General features: G+C 36.0%; 1 protein-coding gene across 1 annotated transcript; it reads right to left on the reverse strand.

The window, feature by feature from the left end:
• Positions 1-2,575: 2,575 nt before the first annotated feature.
• On the reverse strand, positions 2,576-16,334 carry NDC80 (NDC80 kinetochore complex component; the record flags this gene model as incomplete). Its single annotated transcript, XM_080611794.1, has 16 exons — positions 2,576-2,698; positions 3,061-3,163; positions 3,709-3,839; positions 4,722-4,814; positions 5,350-5,439; positions 5,712-5,864; positions 7,059-7,264; positions 7,531-7,675; positions 8,778-8,884; positions 10,038-10,131; positions 11,188-11,277; positions 12,091-12,193; positions 14,576-14,748; positions 14,869-14,992; positions 15,682-15,768; positions 16,234-16,334. The coding sequence occupies 16 exons, from the start codon at positions 16,332-16,334 to the stop codon at positions 2,576-2,578; spliced, it is 1,923 nt and encodes a 640-aa protein (XP_080467920.1).
• Positions 16,335-16,428: the final 94 nt, after the last annotated feature.

Here is a 16,428-nt window from a genome sequence, read left to right on the forward strand (position 1 = left end):
TAGATTAGATATAAGGAATAAGTTCTTTAGTGTAGGAGTGGTCAGGCACTGGAATGGGTTGCCAAAGGAAGTTGTGAATGCTCCATCCCTGGCGGTGTTCAAGGCCAGGCTGGACAGAGCCTTGGGTGATATGGTTTAGTGTGAGGTGTTCCTGCTTGTAGCAGGGGGGTTGGACTTAGATGATCTTAAGGTCCTTTCCAACCCTAACTATTCTATATTTCTGTGTTCAAGAAGCATTGAAAAATTCCCTCCAGTGTAAAATGTGAAGAGGCATCACCTAGTACACACTGGCCCATATTAATTGGTGCTGTGCTCCGACATAAAAATCCCCACAGTATTTTACAGAACCTTGGTCAAAACCTGAGCTTGTTCTGGAGTCAAGTCAGTTTAACTGACATACAGATTTGTACAGCCCAATAACAAAAACATTTTGCCAACATGACAAATGTGGACTTTTTATTACTGAAGGCTAATTTCAGAATATTACATTTGCCAGTACATAAAAAAGTTGTGACCTTGATTCTTTAATCTTTTACCATTGGGTTGGTATCATTCCTTGTAAATGACATATATTTTGCTTTCATTTACTCAGTTTACTGACTACCTCACATGGCAAAGAACAGGTGGATACTAATAAACAGAAGAACAGTCAGTTAGAGAAGCAGAGATGAACAGCTATCAATAGCCCCTAAGTAAACACATATTTTAGAGAAACATGATTTTTTTGTGTGGTTCACAGTTTTCCCCAATTAGAAGAATATTGCTTTAGAAAACCTTATGAAGAGAAGGAACTGAGATTTGATAAGGACTAAGCTGTTACAGGAAAAAAGTTTGTAAAGGTATAATGAAAGAGGATCACAGATGGAACCAGAAATACTACCCACCTAGCAGAAAACTTACAGCTGTCAAATTAAATGTCTGCAGTACAACAAAAGAACAGAAAGTTAGAAGCTTATATAATGCCATCATTATCATAATACCTGAAACAAAATATACCAGAGCCAGAAGTTTTACACACTATATTAAAGAGATTTGTATATCCTTTGCAAAAATAGCATAGAACTAAAGACAATTTGGTTTCAATTTGCAGTCTGCATTCAGATTAAGTTTTGGTCCAGCTTAAGTTTTGCTGTATATCGTAGGGATCTGTGTTTCATTCAAATATGGTATCTCATTATACAATTGAGCAACAACTTCATTTAGCTGTTGGCTGCTAAACCCCTTTTTTCAGACTGCAAAGTTGTTTTTATCTTTTTCTTATTTTTTTTTTTTTTAAAATCAGTGAACTCTTAAAAACACTGGAATACTTCAGTACTTTTATTAGAAAATGCTACCATAAACTAAACTAACCAAGACATAAATGCTGAATTTTTATTACTTTAAAAAAAAAAACAAAACCAAAAAAACCAAACACAAAAAAAACCCACAAAAAAACAAAAACAAAAAAACCAAAGGTATATACAGAGTAGATAAGATACTACTTCCACATAGCACTGACAAAGAAGTACATATTCAAGAGATGGGTTACATTTTCTTCAATGTATTTGGAATGGAGTTCCCCATGCACTAATTTTACTGCTACTTTCCGAAGAAAGAAAAATAAATAAACCAGAGCCTGTCCTACTGTTCTAAGAAAGCAGACTCATTTTGGACCATTTTGATGTATGGAACATTAGCGAAATCTACAACTGACTAGCTAGATTGCCAGAATTCACATGTTGCCCTACTTAAAGCTATCTCTGGTTTACACATTCAAGTGTAAATTTGTAAAATTCAGTGAGGTTTCATCTGGGACTATGAGCACTTAGAGACAGAACTTTGTTTTCAAACTGATTATCTTTCTCTAGACTATTTACGAGACTGTGTAACTACTGATCTTTTCAAAGAGGTTTCGGTTAAAAAAAAAAAAAAATCTTATGTAAGAGGGTTCTCTGGGCAGTTTCATAGATAACTGAACAAGACGGAGGCTGAAATACACTCACATTTGGCCTTACTAGTAAAAGAAAGGCTTAAGGATGGATATGCAGTCATGCATGTGCGCTAACTATATATGTATATTAGGAAATGCACAAGCTATACTCTAAAAAGGAAAGCATAACTTTTCTCTTAAATATTACACATTTACAAAAACCAGTAGTTATTTTAAAGTAGCCGTATTTCAAGTTGTCACTACCCTCTGCATTTATGCTGTTACTTGTGGTTCCATCTTTAAGTCCACTCCGATTTGTTACTGTAACAAGTTAACTGCACTCTTGTCTTATTAATGTTCCCAGGAGATAAATGATTTTATTATAAAGAAAACCAAAATTTAGTTGTTCCACAATTGTCCTGCAACAGGTGTTTGTAATCATGTTTATTACATAGCAAGGAGGAAGTGTAAGCAAAGCCTTTTCTTAGAAAATGCAAATATATTGGTTAAATTTTAAACGTATTTGTGCCCACATAACAAAACAAATTCATAAAAACATTTCTTTACACTTAAAACCAGTTCTGCTGCTGAACATAACAAGGACTTATCCTTTTAGAAGGCACCATACCAGAGCTTCGGAAAGTTTCATCTTCACCTTTTCAGCAATTACAGACTTTCAGCCTTCTTTTTATAACTGTCTAGAATTCCTGTCAAGGTTGACAATAGATCTTCAGACATGAATTCCTTATAGTCTTTCTCAATTTTCACATTCTGTTCCTCAAGATATTTCTGGAAGAGTTATAGAAAGTTTATTAGATCATGGTCTCTATTGAAACTGGTTCTGCTAAAGCACTTTAAGCAGTCATTGCACATGTTAAGTGATTTCAGTTAAACACTTATCTGAAAGTTGTCTACTAGAAGCAGATTAAACCTGGCAGGATGTTACTGTTGAAATTTAATGATCAGTTTTGATTATTTGTGCCAAAGGTTTTGTCAACAAATTTATTTAACTAGAATCCACAGACTCAGTGGAGCAGCTCCAAAGTAACTGTTACTTTATTGGAAAAAGTAAGTTCCAATTTCTGTGTATTTAGCTGCAGTTGCAAATGTTTCTAGAAAGAATTAATTAGGAATATCATGTTTTAGCTTACCTCTGTAGATAGTACATGACTAGCAATGACTTCCAAAAGACGATGCAAGTTATCACCAGCTTTCCTTCTCTCTTCTGTTTTCGCTTGCAGAACAACTTGATACCTGAAAAGTAAAGACACTCAAAGTCACGTCCATAATTATTAAATTCCTGACATCTAAAACAATCACTTCAAGTCTGATATATTGTCATTAGCCATAATTTTTTTCTATTAGTCTCAACTTGAACCAATATAGATCTATATATTCTCAAGTTAGAATAAAAAGGACCATATTGTGCTAACCAGTAAGAAACCAAGTGCCTTAGTCAGACTAGAGTCAGAACAGTTTTTCCAGACTGTAGGGCTGTAAAAATGTAGCTGTCACGTAAGTTTGGAAACAAACTGATTTCTTTACTACAACCATATATATATAAAAAAAAAAAAATTACATGGGTATCAGGAGTTCTGATACAGCAGAGAAATATTATAGCAAAACACTAAATGTGGAGGAGAAAAATCTTTCAATTGTGAACTCATGAAATTAATATACTGGAATGGATACCAGCTCAGCAAGGAATTTTATGCTAGGATTCAAGAAAATGTCTTTATCCTTAGAACTTAAAAATCCCAAAATAAACTACGCAAACAACTTGAAGTCATGGGCCTTACTTTCGTTGCAGATCATGCAATTCATTTGTGGCTTCACTGAGACCTTCATTGACACCACTCTCAAGTAATTGCTTATGCTTCTCTAACAATTCCAGTTCACTTGCACATTTTTGCTCTTCCTCTTCTGCCTCCTGTAAACATAAGAGGAAAAATAAATAAATTGCATAACTCAGGAATAATTAGGATTTTTTTTCCTCATTTATATTACCTGATTACATTCTGATACTTGAATTCAGAAATCAAACAAGTAACTCCAAACTCAGAACTAAGAAAAGAAAATAAGGACATCCCCCAAACCTAAAGTTTCAGGTATAAACTAAATTAATCGCCCTCAGCCACCTAAGCAGACATTAACAATGAAATAACCCTGTTTTGTGGTTATAGCTCAGGAATTTGATTTAGAAGAGCAGTTACGTGAGACACTAGATTAGTTCAAAAAGCATTTTTCTCCTGGGCACCACAGCCTCACCAAAGCCATACTGATAGCTGGGAGGTACTGAAGCAGCCACTTAGGATAGGGTCCACTCCCTCACTGGGGTAGAAAAAAAACCAAGAAAGCAACAGTTTTATATTATTACAACATTTAGTGTGCTTTTAGTCAAATAATTTCTTCCTTACTTTTTAATGTGATTAAACATGTTTACTAAAACTTGTATTTATTATATATGAGCTGAATAGACAAGGCAGATTCTGTTAACTCTAAAATCTCCTTCAAGCACATGCTTTGAGAAATCCTGAGGTCAGGAGATGATTGCCACTACTTTTATTACTGGACGTAGTAGCTTATGATTTACAGAATCTGCTGAAGTATGATGCCAGATTCTGTTACAAGAAAGTGAAAATTGACTCACTTAAGGTAGCACAGAAATATTTCTGAAAAGAACTAGAGACTCCTGCAAGAGGAATGTAATGAGGCAAGGCCAGAGGTCCAAACAAAAATGCAAACCTAAAACTTATGTATAAAGATTAAGGACATCAAGGATAGATTGTCATCAACTGATAAAATGTTCTACCTTAAGCTTCTGACGGTAAAGATCATCCAGCTTTTCAGCTTCTTCTTTTAGTGTTTTCACACTGCTTTTCTTGTCCGCTACCATTACATTCATCTAAAATGAAAACATGACCAAGAAAATATAATTCAAAAAGAATTCCAGCATATAAGCCCATGCCATCACAAGCAACACGTGGTAGCCAAGAAATTTTAAACCATCCTGAACCCAATATTGCTAAAAACCTTCCTCGTGACAACGTGTCAGCGATGGTAAGCCACACAACAGATTGGAGCAGGCAACTTACTAAAACCAAACCTTTCCAATGTTTATGGTCAAATACGTGTAAACTGCATAATCTTCAATGCAGGGAATATATATTATTTAAACCAACAGAAGGAGACCCTAAGTCTCACAGAAACTTTTAGGTTCCATCATAATTAAAGCAATCTTCTCACAGCACCCCCCTTCCACCCCCAAAAAAACCCCACCCCTACCCAACAAAACAACAACAAAAAACCCAAACAAAACATCAAAACCTACCCAAACAAAAACCAACCGACCACACCACACTTCACCCATGCAAAAGGCCAAAGGAGAACAGCAGATGACATTACAGTATCTTAGTCCTAATCTTCATTAACCAACAGACCTGTTCCAAAGTATCTTCCAAAGCCATCTTCTGTTGAGTAACTTTCCTAATTTCTTCCTCAGTCTGGTTTATGATCTCCATAAGGGGACCCTGTAATACACATACGAGATCTGGTTAATGCAGTTTTTTAGTTTGAGCCAAGATGTATCTCAGTATATCTCCTCCCTCTCCCGTTTTTATTTAGGCTGCTACACCCTTCAACAGCAATTTTCCTTCCTATACTATAATGTAGTTACGGCAATGCATCACACAAGATTTTCAATTAAGTTTCATCAAGAGGTTAAGAGAGACCTTTCCAGCATTTCCAAAGAAATGTTTTTTTATGAGTGGTAACAGAAACATTTAGTGTTAAGTCTACTCACCTTGATCTGAGTTCTGTATTTGACTAGGCAACTTGGTCCTGCATCAGGATTAAACTGAATCTCAAAGTCATGGCCTTTGGAATTCTCAGCACTTACTGGAATTAATTTCAGCTTTCGAGCCAGTTTATGGTACTCTGCCAGTTGCATTTCGATCTGTTCAGAGGAGAAAAGGGCAAAAATCATACAGAAAATGTAAGTGAAAAGCTTGCAAAAATTATACATACAGAGCTATAAACAGGTGTCTGAGTTGCTGTGTAGAAACATGATTCCATATCATGCCACAGTATGCAAAAGCTGTATGTACTGACAGTCCAGCAGTTTGCACTGTTTGGATTAAGCGCTGGTTTATGATTCTTTCAAAATTTGCTCCTGACAGTTTCTAGTGTGTATGGGTAAGACTGAATGGTTTCACCTGGTTTTTTTTTCCCTACTCATCTGCTGTATTTTTTTTCTGCCTCAGCTTTTTGAGGATTAGTTGACAAGGAAGGAAAACCATTCTTGAAAATAATACAAATAACTAAAACTGATCAGTTATCATGTTGATATGTTTTTCTTGTTAGTTTTGACAGGAAAGGCCACATATCCTAATAACACTTGAGCATACCTCTAACCAAAGCTTATTAAATGCTCTATGTTCTGATTAATGAGTGCCATTTACATGAAAACACCAAAAAACAAATATTTTTTACAGTTATGTGCTTCATACTTGCACAGTATGAAGAATTTTACTTAATAATACCAAGTGTTTGATAAAGGGTAACCCTGCCAAATGCAAGTTCTTTAGTTCTCCATCTAGCAAAGCAGAAGCTTTTAAATCCCACCACTTATAGGACCACATCCTTTCATCTGTTTGAGGGAACTGAATTTGTCCCTTAAAATCTATTAAACCTTACATATTAGGGATCAATCTGGTCCTAAATGCATGTGGATACTGATTTAAAGCTCTAATTTTGCATTACTTTCTTGCCATGAAATCTTATTAGCCTGAAACTGCTAATATTGTAAAAGTTCTTGATGCTAAAACAGTGAGACCTGACAGTGGTGCATATTCTAACATCCTTATGATGCAGGAAAAAAAGAAAAAATGGAAAGAATACAGTTCCATTGTGCTCAAAACAGAAATGGGGGGAAAAAAAACCCCCACCAAACCCCACAAAACAAACACCTCGCATTTTTTCAGCAAGATTGTAAACAGAAGCCATTCTTGTCACTTTAGGCTATTAAGACTTATCTATGCTGCTGTTAAGATTATTTAGGAAAGAAGTTAGCAATAGTCCAAGTCCAAGGTTTAAGCTTATATGATGAAAACTGATAGCCACCTCGCAGCGTAGTAGGGTTTTCACATACCGCCTCTTTACTCCTAGCATATTTCAGCTCTTCATTCCACAGCTGATGTTCTTCTGCCTCTACTTCCTTAGTCAGCTTGTTAATGGTTTGCTGCAACTCATTTCTCTCATGATTTATTCTCTCAATGTCCGCAACCGAGTACTTTTGGTTATCAAAGATGTGCTGGAGCCGGGCATTCTCCTGCTTCATTGCTTCTACTTCCATTTCTAAGTTTACAAACATTTGTTAAATGTACGTAAAATACCAGCCTATATAGTTAAACCTCATCTCTCTGTATTTTTATTAGTAAATAACTGTATGTCATTACTCCAGTGTACAAGCAGCTATCAGCCAAAAACCAATCTCTACTAGCAATCCATTTTGCAGTTATTTGTGCCATCTTCATATTCTCTCTGTCCTGACACTGAGATTTACGGTTATTTTAAATCTATTTCTAGCTTCACTATTACATTTGTGACCAAAACCTTCTTACCTGCTGTCTCAACTTCCTCATTCACACCTTCCTTTTTTTGATCAAGGATGGCTACGTGAGATTCCAGATTAGCTAAGTAAGCCTGGTATTTCTGAACATCTGATTGAAGAGATGCTTTCACATTTCGTAGTGATACTCTACGATCCTAGTAAATGGATTGAAAGAACAGCCATAATTATATTAATCTAAAATAATGATCTTACTTTCCAGACAAGACAATAAATTAATTGGTCAACTTCAATAGTATAAACATAAAATTAAAGAACTTTAATAAATTTTACCTGTGACAGCTGAGTCAACTTAAGTATCTTTAAACAATAAAAAGGTCTGAAAATATGGTTTGTACCTTAGTTCCTGTGTTTAGCCTTTGATTTGCATTAGGTATTGCATTAATAAATTTCTTACTACAGGTAATTCACAGCTTAAGTATAATAATACACAAAGGGCAGAAATCTACGGGAAGCTGGGAACACAAGCAGCACATTTTGCACAGTATCCAGGAGTCTCAATTAGCCAGCTGCAGAGCCACTAAAGCATTTTTGAACTCCTGATGTATTAAAAAGCAGAATCCAACTTTTCAAACAAGAAATTTTCCCTAAAATATACTGTTACTGTTGAGCCAATGGAATTGTTAAAGATCACTCAGTTCTAACCCCCCTGCCACAGGCAGGAATATCTTCCACTAGACCAGCTTGCTCAAAGCCCCATCCAACCTTGCTTTGAACACTGCCAGGGATGAGGCAGCCATGGCTTTTCTGGACACCTGTTCCAGTGCCTCACCAAACCCATAGTGAAGAGTTTCTTCCTAATATCTCATCTAAATCTACCCTTTTTCAGTCTGAGGCCACTACCTTTTATCCTATTACTACCTGCTCTTATAAAAAGTTCTTCTGACCCCTAAGGAGTTCTCATACCAACATGTTTTGAAGAAATAATGTTGAAGTTCAGGGGAAAAAAAAAAAAAAAAAAAAAGTCTTTCAACTATTTTATTAACATTTCAGTCAATGCAAGATTTTGTTACCTGAAAGTGTCTGCACAATATCAGTGACTGAAAATTCCACAGTAAATGCCTTGTACTGTAATGGTATAGAGCCTGTAATAACTTAGCCTGATTTAAATCTCTTACAGCACTGATAATAATTTTCCATTTTTTAATATCAGCATTTTTGCTTAACAACAATCAACAATGGTCAATAACAGAAAATGCAACTCCACCACGTAAACAAGTATAGAAACAGTTTACTAACCGGCTCATTTTCCTTTTCTTTTTCTAGTCTTGCAATCTCTTCATGAAGTCTTTTGTTGTCAGCTGCTAAACTTTCTATCTGGAATTCATCTATATTAAATAAATCCTCTGGGGAGGTGGAAAAGAGGGTGGAAGTTACAAGTTAATCTCACTGAATATCATCACCTAATCTGAGTATCTGTGCTTTAGCTTCAGCACAGTAAATACCCATTATCTGGACAATTATTTTAAGGAAACAAAACCACCAACAAACGAACCCAACCAAAACAACTAACAAGGCCATCAGAAAAACCCCCACACACTTCAATTACAAAGCAAATAGGCAAAACCCCCCAAACAGGATACAAAGTGAGGACTGAAAAACTTATTTCTTAAGAGGTCAAAATCGCTCATGTGAGATCATTTTCCAAACTGTCATATAGTTCACACTACAAGATAGTGTTTGTTAGGTAAGTTCCATCTATTCCAGGTTCACAAGGTAAGCTGATTTGTATACTCCTTTCTCATCCACATACTTCCTTGCCTCTTAAGACATCTTTTTCCCTTACTTCCTTCAGTGTTTGCTAAACAATGCCATGTTTACTTTTTCCTACTAATATCTAGTAACGATCTGGTAGCTTGTAATCTCTCCAACTGATGACTCCAGCTTGCAATAGAAGTGTCCTTATTCTGGCTTTTCATAGTAGAGCACAAAGAAAACTACTTTTCCTCCTTGTTCTCATATTCTGTTTTCATTTCTGTAGGTGATGAAACGAATAAGTAAAAAAAAAATTAATACTTTTCCATCACCCTGATGATAAGCATGGTTGCATGGTGAATCATACATGGGAACCTTAACAATAGAGTTTGGAACACTTGCAAGCTGTTTTCAGAGCTTTTAGAAGCTGAACTTCCTTACTCATCAAATGTGCACCCTCTGGTAATATTTTTCTATTTTTAACTATTAACTTTGTCAGACAAACAAGAACATCTGCATAGATGGAATTTGTATCTGAAGAACTGTGTACTGCTTTGCTGTCACAAAGCCATGAAAACAATAGTGTTGTACAGGTATAGCTGATAGTAGAGCATGACCCATCTGTCCAAACTAGTAAAAATGCATTAAAAAAAAAAAAAAAAATTGAGTCAGAGTGACTGAAAGGTACTTCAGAATTTTGGCTTCCCCTACTTCAGATCACATTCACTTGCAGCAGTTTTGCTCACTTTACAACGAGGAAAGAAACCAGTAACACAAATACTTCATTAAAACATGAAAACTTACTCAATTTTGACTGCACTTCTGCATCCAATTCTTCAAAAGTATCTCCCCCTTTCATGAATTGCTCATAGCACTTCACACAATAATCCATGAAAACCTGAAAACAGTTTAAAAAGTTTTCATTTCAACAATTCAAAGGGCTGTAAAATATCTACATAGTCTAAATCTACTCAACCAATGGGACTGAACTGACGTCAAAAATATCTTTCACTGGTTTGACTGCACTTCTGTAAAAATCAACATTTTTCCCTCTTTTAAAACATAAAATGTCAACAGATTATATCTTGGCAGGAGGCAACATCTAGAATTCACATTAAGAAAGGTCTGGAAATACTCGATATATTTTTCTGCAATACCTAACAATAACAGTAGATACAATATTTAAGAACTTTTTATCTTGAAGCATATGATGCTTTCATGCTAGTTTATGAAAATGGTAGGTCTGTTTAACAGACCTAAATACGACCACTATACTTGAGATATGCAGATGTCAAGAGTACTGATCTAGAATTAAAGAATTAATTCTAAATTAAAATCTAGAATTATACAAGAATTTACTTGAGACTTTAAATTACATATCTTTCAGAAGCAATTACAACAATATTTTAAATTTTGTTTCAACATATATGCATATGTATCAGGGTATAAGCACACAATTAGTTTTAAAGCATTTTTACTTGTCAACTGTTAGATTTGTAACCTTAGTCCAAAATTATGATTTAATTTGATTTTTTTGCACATCATATAATCCCTTCCAAACATCTGTTGCGGGCTGACCCTGAGTTAAATCTGAGTAGTACTAATAATCTATGATAAATCTGAAAGAAAGCAAGCTGCTAGATTTTTAAGTGCCTGAATTACATTGCCACCCTATTCTGTGGCTCAAAAATTAAATATTACAACCAATTTTTAAACGGTGAACTGAGTAGGTATCTGCAAGAGCCACCAATTTATGATGAAGTCACTGTCTTTACACTATACTCTGTTAAACTAGTTGATCAGGCTTTTTATATGATGACACTATACTTCCTAGAGAACTCTGTGAATATAAATCAGAACAGAATATATAAATTCAGATAAAATTGTTGTGTCATATTTGTGCTGTTACAGCATATCGAAAAATTCAGTTGAACAGCTCTGATAATCATGGTACCTTACTATGTACAATTCCGTCATCTGTCTCTCCTCCCCTGTTCTGTCCATCATCAAACGATGGCGCATTTTCCCTCACGGCAGCATACAACTGAAAGGCACAGGTGTATACAAAGAGCAAGTGTGAAGATCTCCATTGTTTTCATATTAGTTTCATGTTCACGATAAGAAGCAGAGTAACACTGGATTAGGATTTCAGGAAGTGGGTGCAAAGATGCTGCTTCAGAATGTGACCAATCACATCAGGGTATAAACCTGTGTTTAGATGACTAAAAAGGTGAAGAGGCATTAACTCCAATTCAACACTGACATACTGCCTTGCTAAGCCAAATGTATCTTTTCAGCATAAAAGATGGTATTTTTATGTGTGATCAATTCAGCAGTGAACTTGTCACAGATTCCAAATTTTGTTCAGACCTGAGCTGGCAGCAGCAGAGTTAACACTTGAAAAAACAAACAAGCAAGCTGCTCCCAAACACAAACCCACCCCATTCTGTAAACTGATCACAGAACACTTGAATAATTGCTATTGAAAATTCCATCTTTAGATTTCAAATGTAGGAGAAGATGGCAGATCTCACAAGATGATAAGCACTGAAGATGCATGAATTACACCCATTACCTTTTCACATTTTTATATTTAAGTTATCATCTCCTTCCACCTCTCTCATACACAAATTTATCCAGTGCACATAGTTAAAAAAACACCATAACTTGACATTAAAAACTCAATACTAAAGTTAAGGCTAAGGACTAGCTCCCAGATAGCAGGTAAGAACACCTACTTTTCTTCTTTATATAAATATCAAAGAAATATTCAGAAAGCATTTAAGAGATCTGTATTGAAATAAACATTCCAGCCCAAAAAGTGGAAACATTTTGGCTTAAAAAGGACAAATGTTACCTTGACACAATCAATTAACCACACCAAAGCTGCCACAATCTGAGGCCACGTGTGTGGTGCTCCCACTGTGTACATAGAGCTTTTTGACAAAGCAAAGGGATACCTACAAGGCCAAAGAAAATACATATTTTTATAGCTGTGGAAAACAGTGATAAACAAGTAGACATAAAACCAACAATTTACATGTAGATCAAGGCACAGATGAAGAACAAACTCAATTGTACTTTATAGTGTACATCAAAGGAGGTAAACCGAGTTCTCACAACACTATTTTATTCAATTACCATGGGTTTATTTTGTAATTCAAAGAATATTTCAAGTTGGAAGTGACCCGTAAGAATAGAGTCCAACTCCCTGCTCCTTGCAGGACTACTAAAACTAAACCATATGACTAAGCATTGTCCAGATGCTCCTTGAACTCTGACAGTGTTGGTGCTGTGACTGCTTTCCTGGGGAACCTGTTCCAGTAAGCGACCACCCTCTTGGTGAGAAGCCTATTTCTAATGTCCAATCTGAACCTCCTCTGACACAGCTTCATTCCATTACCTTGTGTATTACTGCTGGTCACCAGAGGGGAGATCAGCACCTCACCCTCTGCTGCCCTTCTTGGGGAAGCTATAAACTGCAATGGCCATCCCTCAGCCTTCTCTTCTCCAGGCTAAACAGACTAAGTGACCTCAGCTGCTCCTCATAAGTCTTGCCCTCAAGGCCTTTCACCATCTTGGCCACCCTCCTCTGGACACACTTTAATAGTCTGATGCCTTTCTTATATTGAGGTACCCAAAATTGCACACAATATTAAAGGCAGGGCCACACCAATCAGTGCAGAGTGGGCCAACCACCTCCCTCTACTGGCTCACTATTGAAGAAATGATTGAAAAAATGGACTTTAGGCATATTCAAAGATTAGGAACAATTAAGGCCTCATACAAAAGCAATGTAAACTATTCCTTCAGACAGTCCTCAGTCCCTTCATACACTCCTTAGCCTCCCTTACAGAGGAGGGATGGACACTGTAGTACTAAGGAAAAAGGAGTGGGTAACCTGTAAGCACGAGGTGATTCATGAAGAGACAAAGACCTCAAAGGAAAGGCAAACATGAGGGAGGGAGTAATAGTCAATAGATGATAGAACTTCCAAAATGGGTGTGCAAGCCTGGAGGATTTCTTAACATATGAAAACAAATTGATACACAGGAATCCTGTTCTTAGAGGGCAAGATTCTTGCTTCTTGGGTCTAAGGCACTTTGAAAACAAAACAGCTGATTATCAGCTTAATGTCATGCAATTACAGAAAAGAATTTTGGAACAGTTGCATATTAAAGTATTAACATGCTAAAAACATGCAACATGCTAATTAAAGACATCATCTCAATCTTCTGTTTGTTAAGGGGGACAGAAGTGCAGACTTTATTCTGTGTTTGGACTGACTGCTGCCCAAAATTATTTTAAGAACATAGAGCAGGAAGCTACCGATAAACTGATAGTTATAACTAAGTGCTCACGAGCCATTTTGGCTAAGAATCTTTAAAAATGAATTACTTAAGTTTGTTTTCTAACTTTCAAAAGAAAACTTAAAGTTATAGCTTAAACCCAGATTTTATTAAAATACCAAGAAGTGAACAGAACAGATTTATACCTATATCTAAGGAGTCCTGGTGCTTTGACACCATCATGGGCTTGAATTTACACTAGCAAATTACACTTCACTTTTTTTAATAAGACCTAAAAATTCACCATTATCAACAAGCAGAGGATTTTCTTTCTTGGAAAGTGTTGGTGCACTACTGATTCCAAACACTTACTGAATGATATTACAACACCCAGCTACTTAGTGGTTTTTTTTACCTCAGTGGTAATTTTCATTATTTCTACTCTCTGCTTCAAAAGCAGACAGAGAAATTACAGGAAAAGTTATTTTTAACTAATCAAACATTCTGAATTTTTTTTTTTTTTTTTTTTTTTTAGTTCTTGGATTTTGACAGAATGAACCAGAACAGTCTATTAAAAAGCTTTTCATAGAATCATAGACTGGTTTGGGTTGGAAAAGACGTTGAGGCTCATCTAATTCCAACCCCTTTGCAATGGGCAGGAACACTTTCCACTAGACCAGGTTGCTCAAAGCCCCATCCAACCTGGCCTTGAACCCTTCAAGAGAGTAGAAGATTTGTGTCTGTATTTCAAAGTTTAAAAGAAATAAAGACAAATAATTAGATTTTACATTTCAAAGCAAGCTTCCAGCAACCTGAAGTTCTGCAAGCTCAAATACAAAATGTATAGTAAAGTCTGAGAATCAGAGAATCAGTTACTCCAGAGAGTAAACTTGGAGCTAAACAAAAATTAAACAAAGTAATCACAAGATTGTAGTTTCAGAGGAATAATGAAGCCTATGCATTCTCCCCAGCTATCATGCAGAATTTTTAGCTTTTAATTTTCTAGCTGTGTCATATCTATTTAACATAACAGACTAATAATAATAATCTTACCCAAGCTCTTTAAAAACTTTGGGAACTTCCTCTTCAAATTTGGAGTCAGGCAGTTCGTAAGAAGGGCAAAGAAATCCATAGACAAAAGTGAAGATTTTTAAGAAGTCCTTAACTGATGGAGACTGTAGTGATTTCATGGAAACATTATGGGCATAACCATTCTCAGTAAGAAACTGAAAGAAACATGGCATATTAGTCACTAAAAATCTAAAGTTGAAACTATGAAAAAGAAATATTCTGATTAGCACCTTTTATGCCTAACAACATACATTTAGAATAAGTTTAAAAGTTACCTCACAAAGCTGCTTGATACATTGTTGGATGAATGCCTTGTCATGAAGTGGCCTGGGATCCTTGATCTTTTCTGTACCAAACACACCATACTGACTGTTGCGTGAGCCTCCAACCCCACTAGTTCTAAGAACAAAAAATAGATACAGTTCTTGTGACAACACAAATAAAGAAGGACTCTCTAAGTATTTAAGTCACTACAATTGCTATTTTTATGTTTCTTCTGATTTGTTGTGCAAAGGGATGCCTGAAAGTTTCTGTGATGACTGGAAAAACAACAGCAACCCGGAATCAATGATGCACACATTCAACAGAGGGATTACTGCATTCTAGGTGAATATTTTCTTCAGTTTATTGAACAAAATATAAAGACTAAAGTGTTCAAGGAATATTTCAAAGGAGTAGTTCCCTGCAACAGCAGTGTCCTATGAAAGAAGATCCTTGCAAGACACCGGAACACAGAAAACCATGAACTAAACTGAAAGATTATAGACTTTTGGAAGGTTTGCATCTCAGAGACTAGAAGAACCTAAAGCAGAGTGTACTGAAGACACTGTTCTTCCTTAACCAGGCAAATTTATTGAGGATCTCTTAAGGTCTACATTCCCAAGAGGAAGAACAGCTCCCGGAGCAATTCCTACTCCACAGCATTACTGTTTAGTGATCAAAGAATGGAGGATGGCAGATCTGAAGGTTTGCTTGCCTAAGGTCCATTACTCGCTGTAATGAAAAGCAACTGAGAGAGAAAGAATACAAAGTGGTGTGGGGATGTTATTGTTTTAATTTACATTACAGAGATCTAAAGCTCTTGATACCTCTTGCCAAAAAAGCTGACTTTCCTTTCTGAAGTTCCAGGTGTAGGTTTGCTCATGCTCAGCTTCCCAAACGTACCTCTGTCCTTCCTGAGGGATAGGGAGAAGGAGTCAAGTGAATATTTCTATCATTTCACCTTTTGCTCATGTATGAAAACTATAAACACATGCATATAAGCCTAAGCATCTTCAGCATATCAGCATCTCAGAAAAGCCAACTGATTTTAATGCATTATTTGTCAATTAATCATGACTACTTCTGCAAGATATGCAAGTATACATTTCATACACATGCCCTCCCCCCCCAGTCACCTCTAAAGAAATATATAGGGAAAAGTGTTACAATTTGAGATGTATCATGGGTATACAAATAGATTAAAAAAATTTTTTTTGCAGAACTGGATCACTTGTGCAAATATCCTTAGCTGCAGAAAGTTTTCTTTTTGCTGTTCTTTTTTTTTTTTCAGCTGCTACTTAGACACTGAAACAAACTACAGTAAGTCTCTTTAGAGTTAGTTTTATATACATATTCTTAGCAAGATAAGCAACACTTACATCTGAGGCGTCTGAAGACCCATCTTGTTGCTGTCCTGCACTCGCAGTGCCATCATAGACTGCCGACCAGCGCTGCCAGCAATACTTGAGCTTCGTCTCATTGTGACTAAACTGTAAATCAAAACCTATCAGTATTGGAAAATACAGGATCCAAGAATACTTACTTTTTTAATCATCACAATGACTTTATAAAGG

The sequence above is a fragment of the Psittacula echo genome (genome assembly GCF_963264785.1).
Source record: "Psittacula echo genome assembly, chromosome: 2".
Classification (NCBI taxonomy): Eukaryota; Metazoa; Chordata; class Aves; order Psittaciformes; family Psittacidae; genus Psittacula; species Psittacula echo.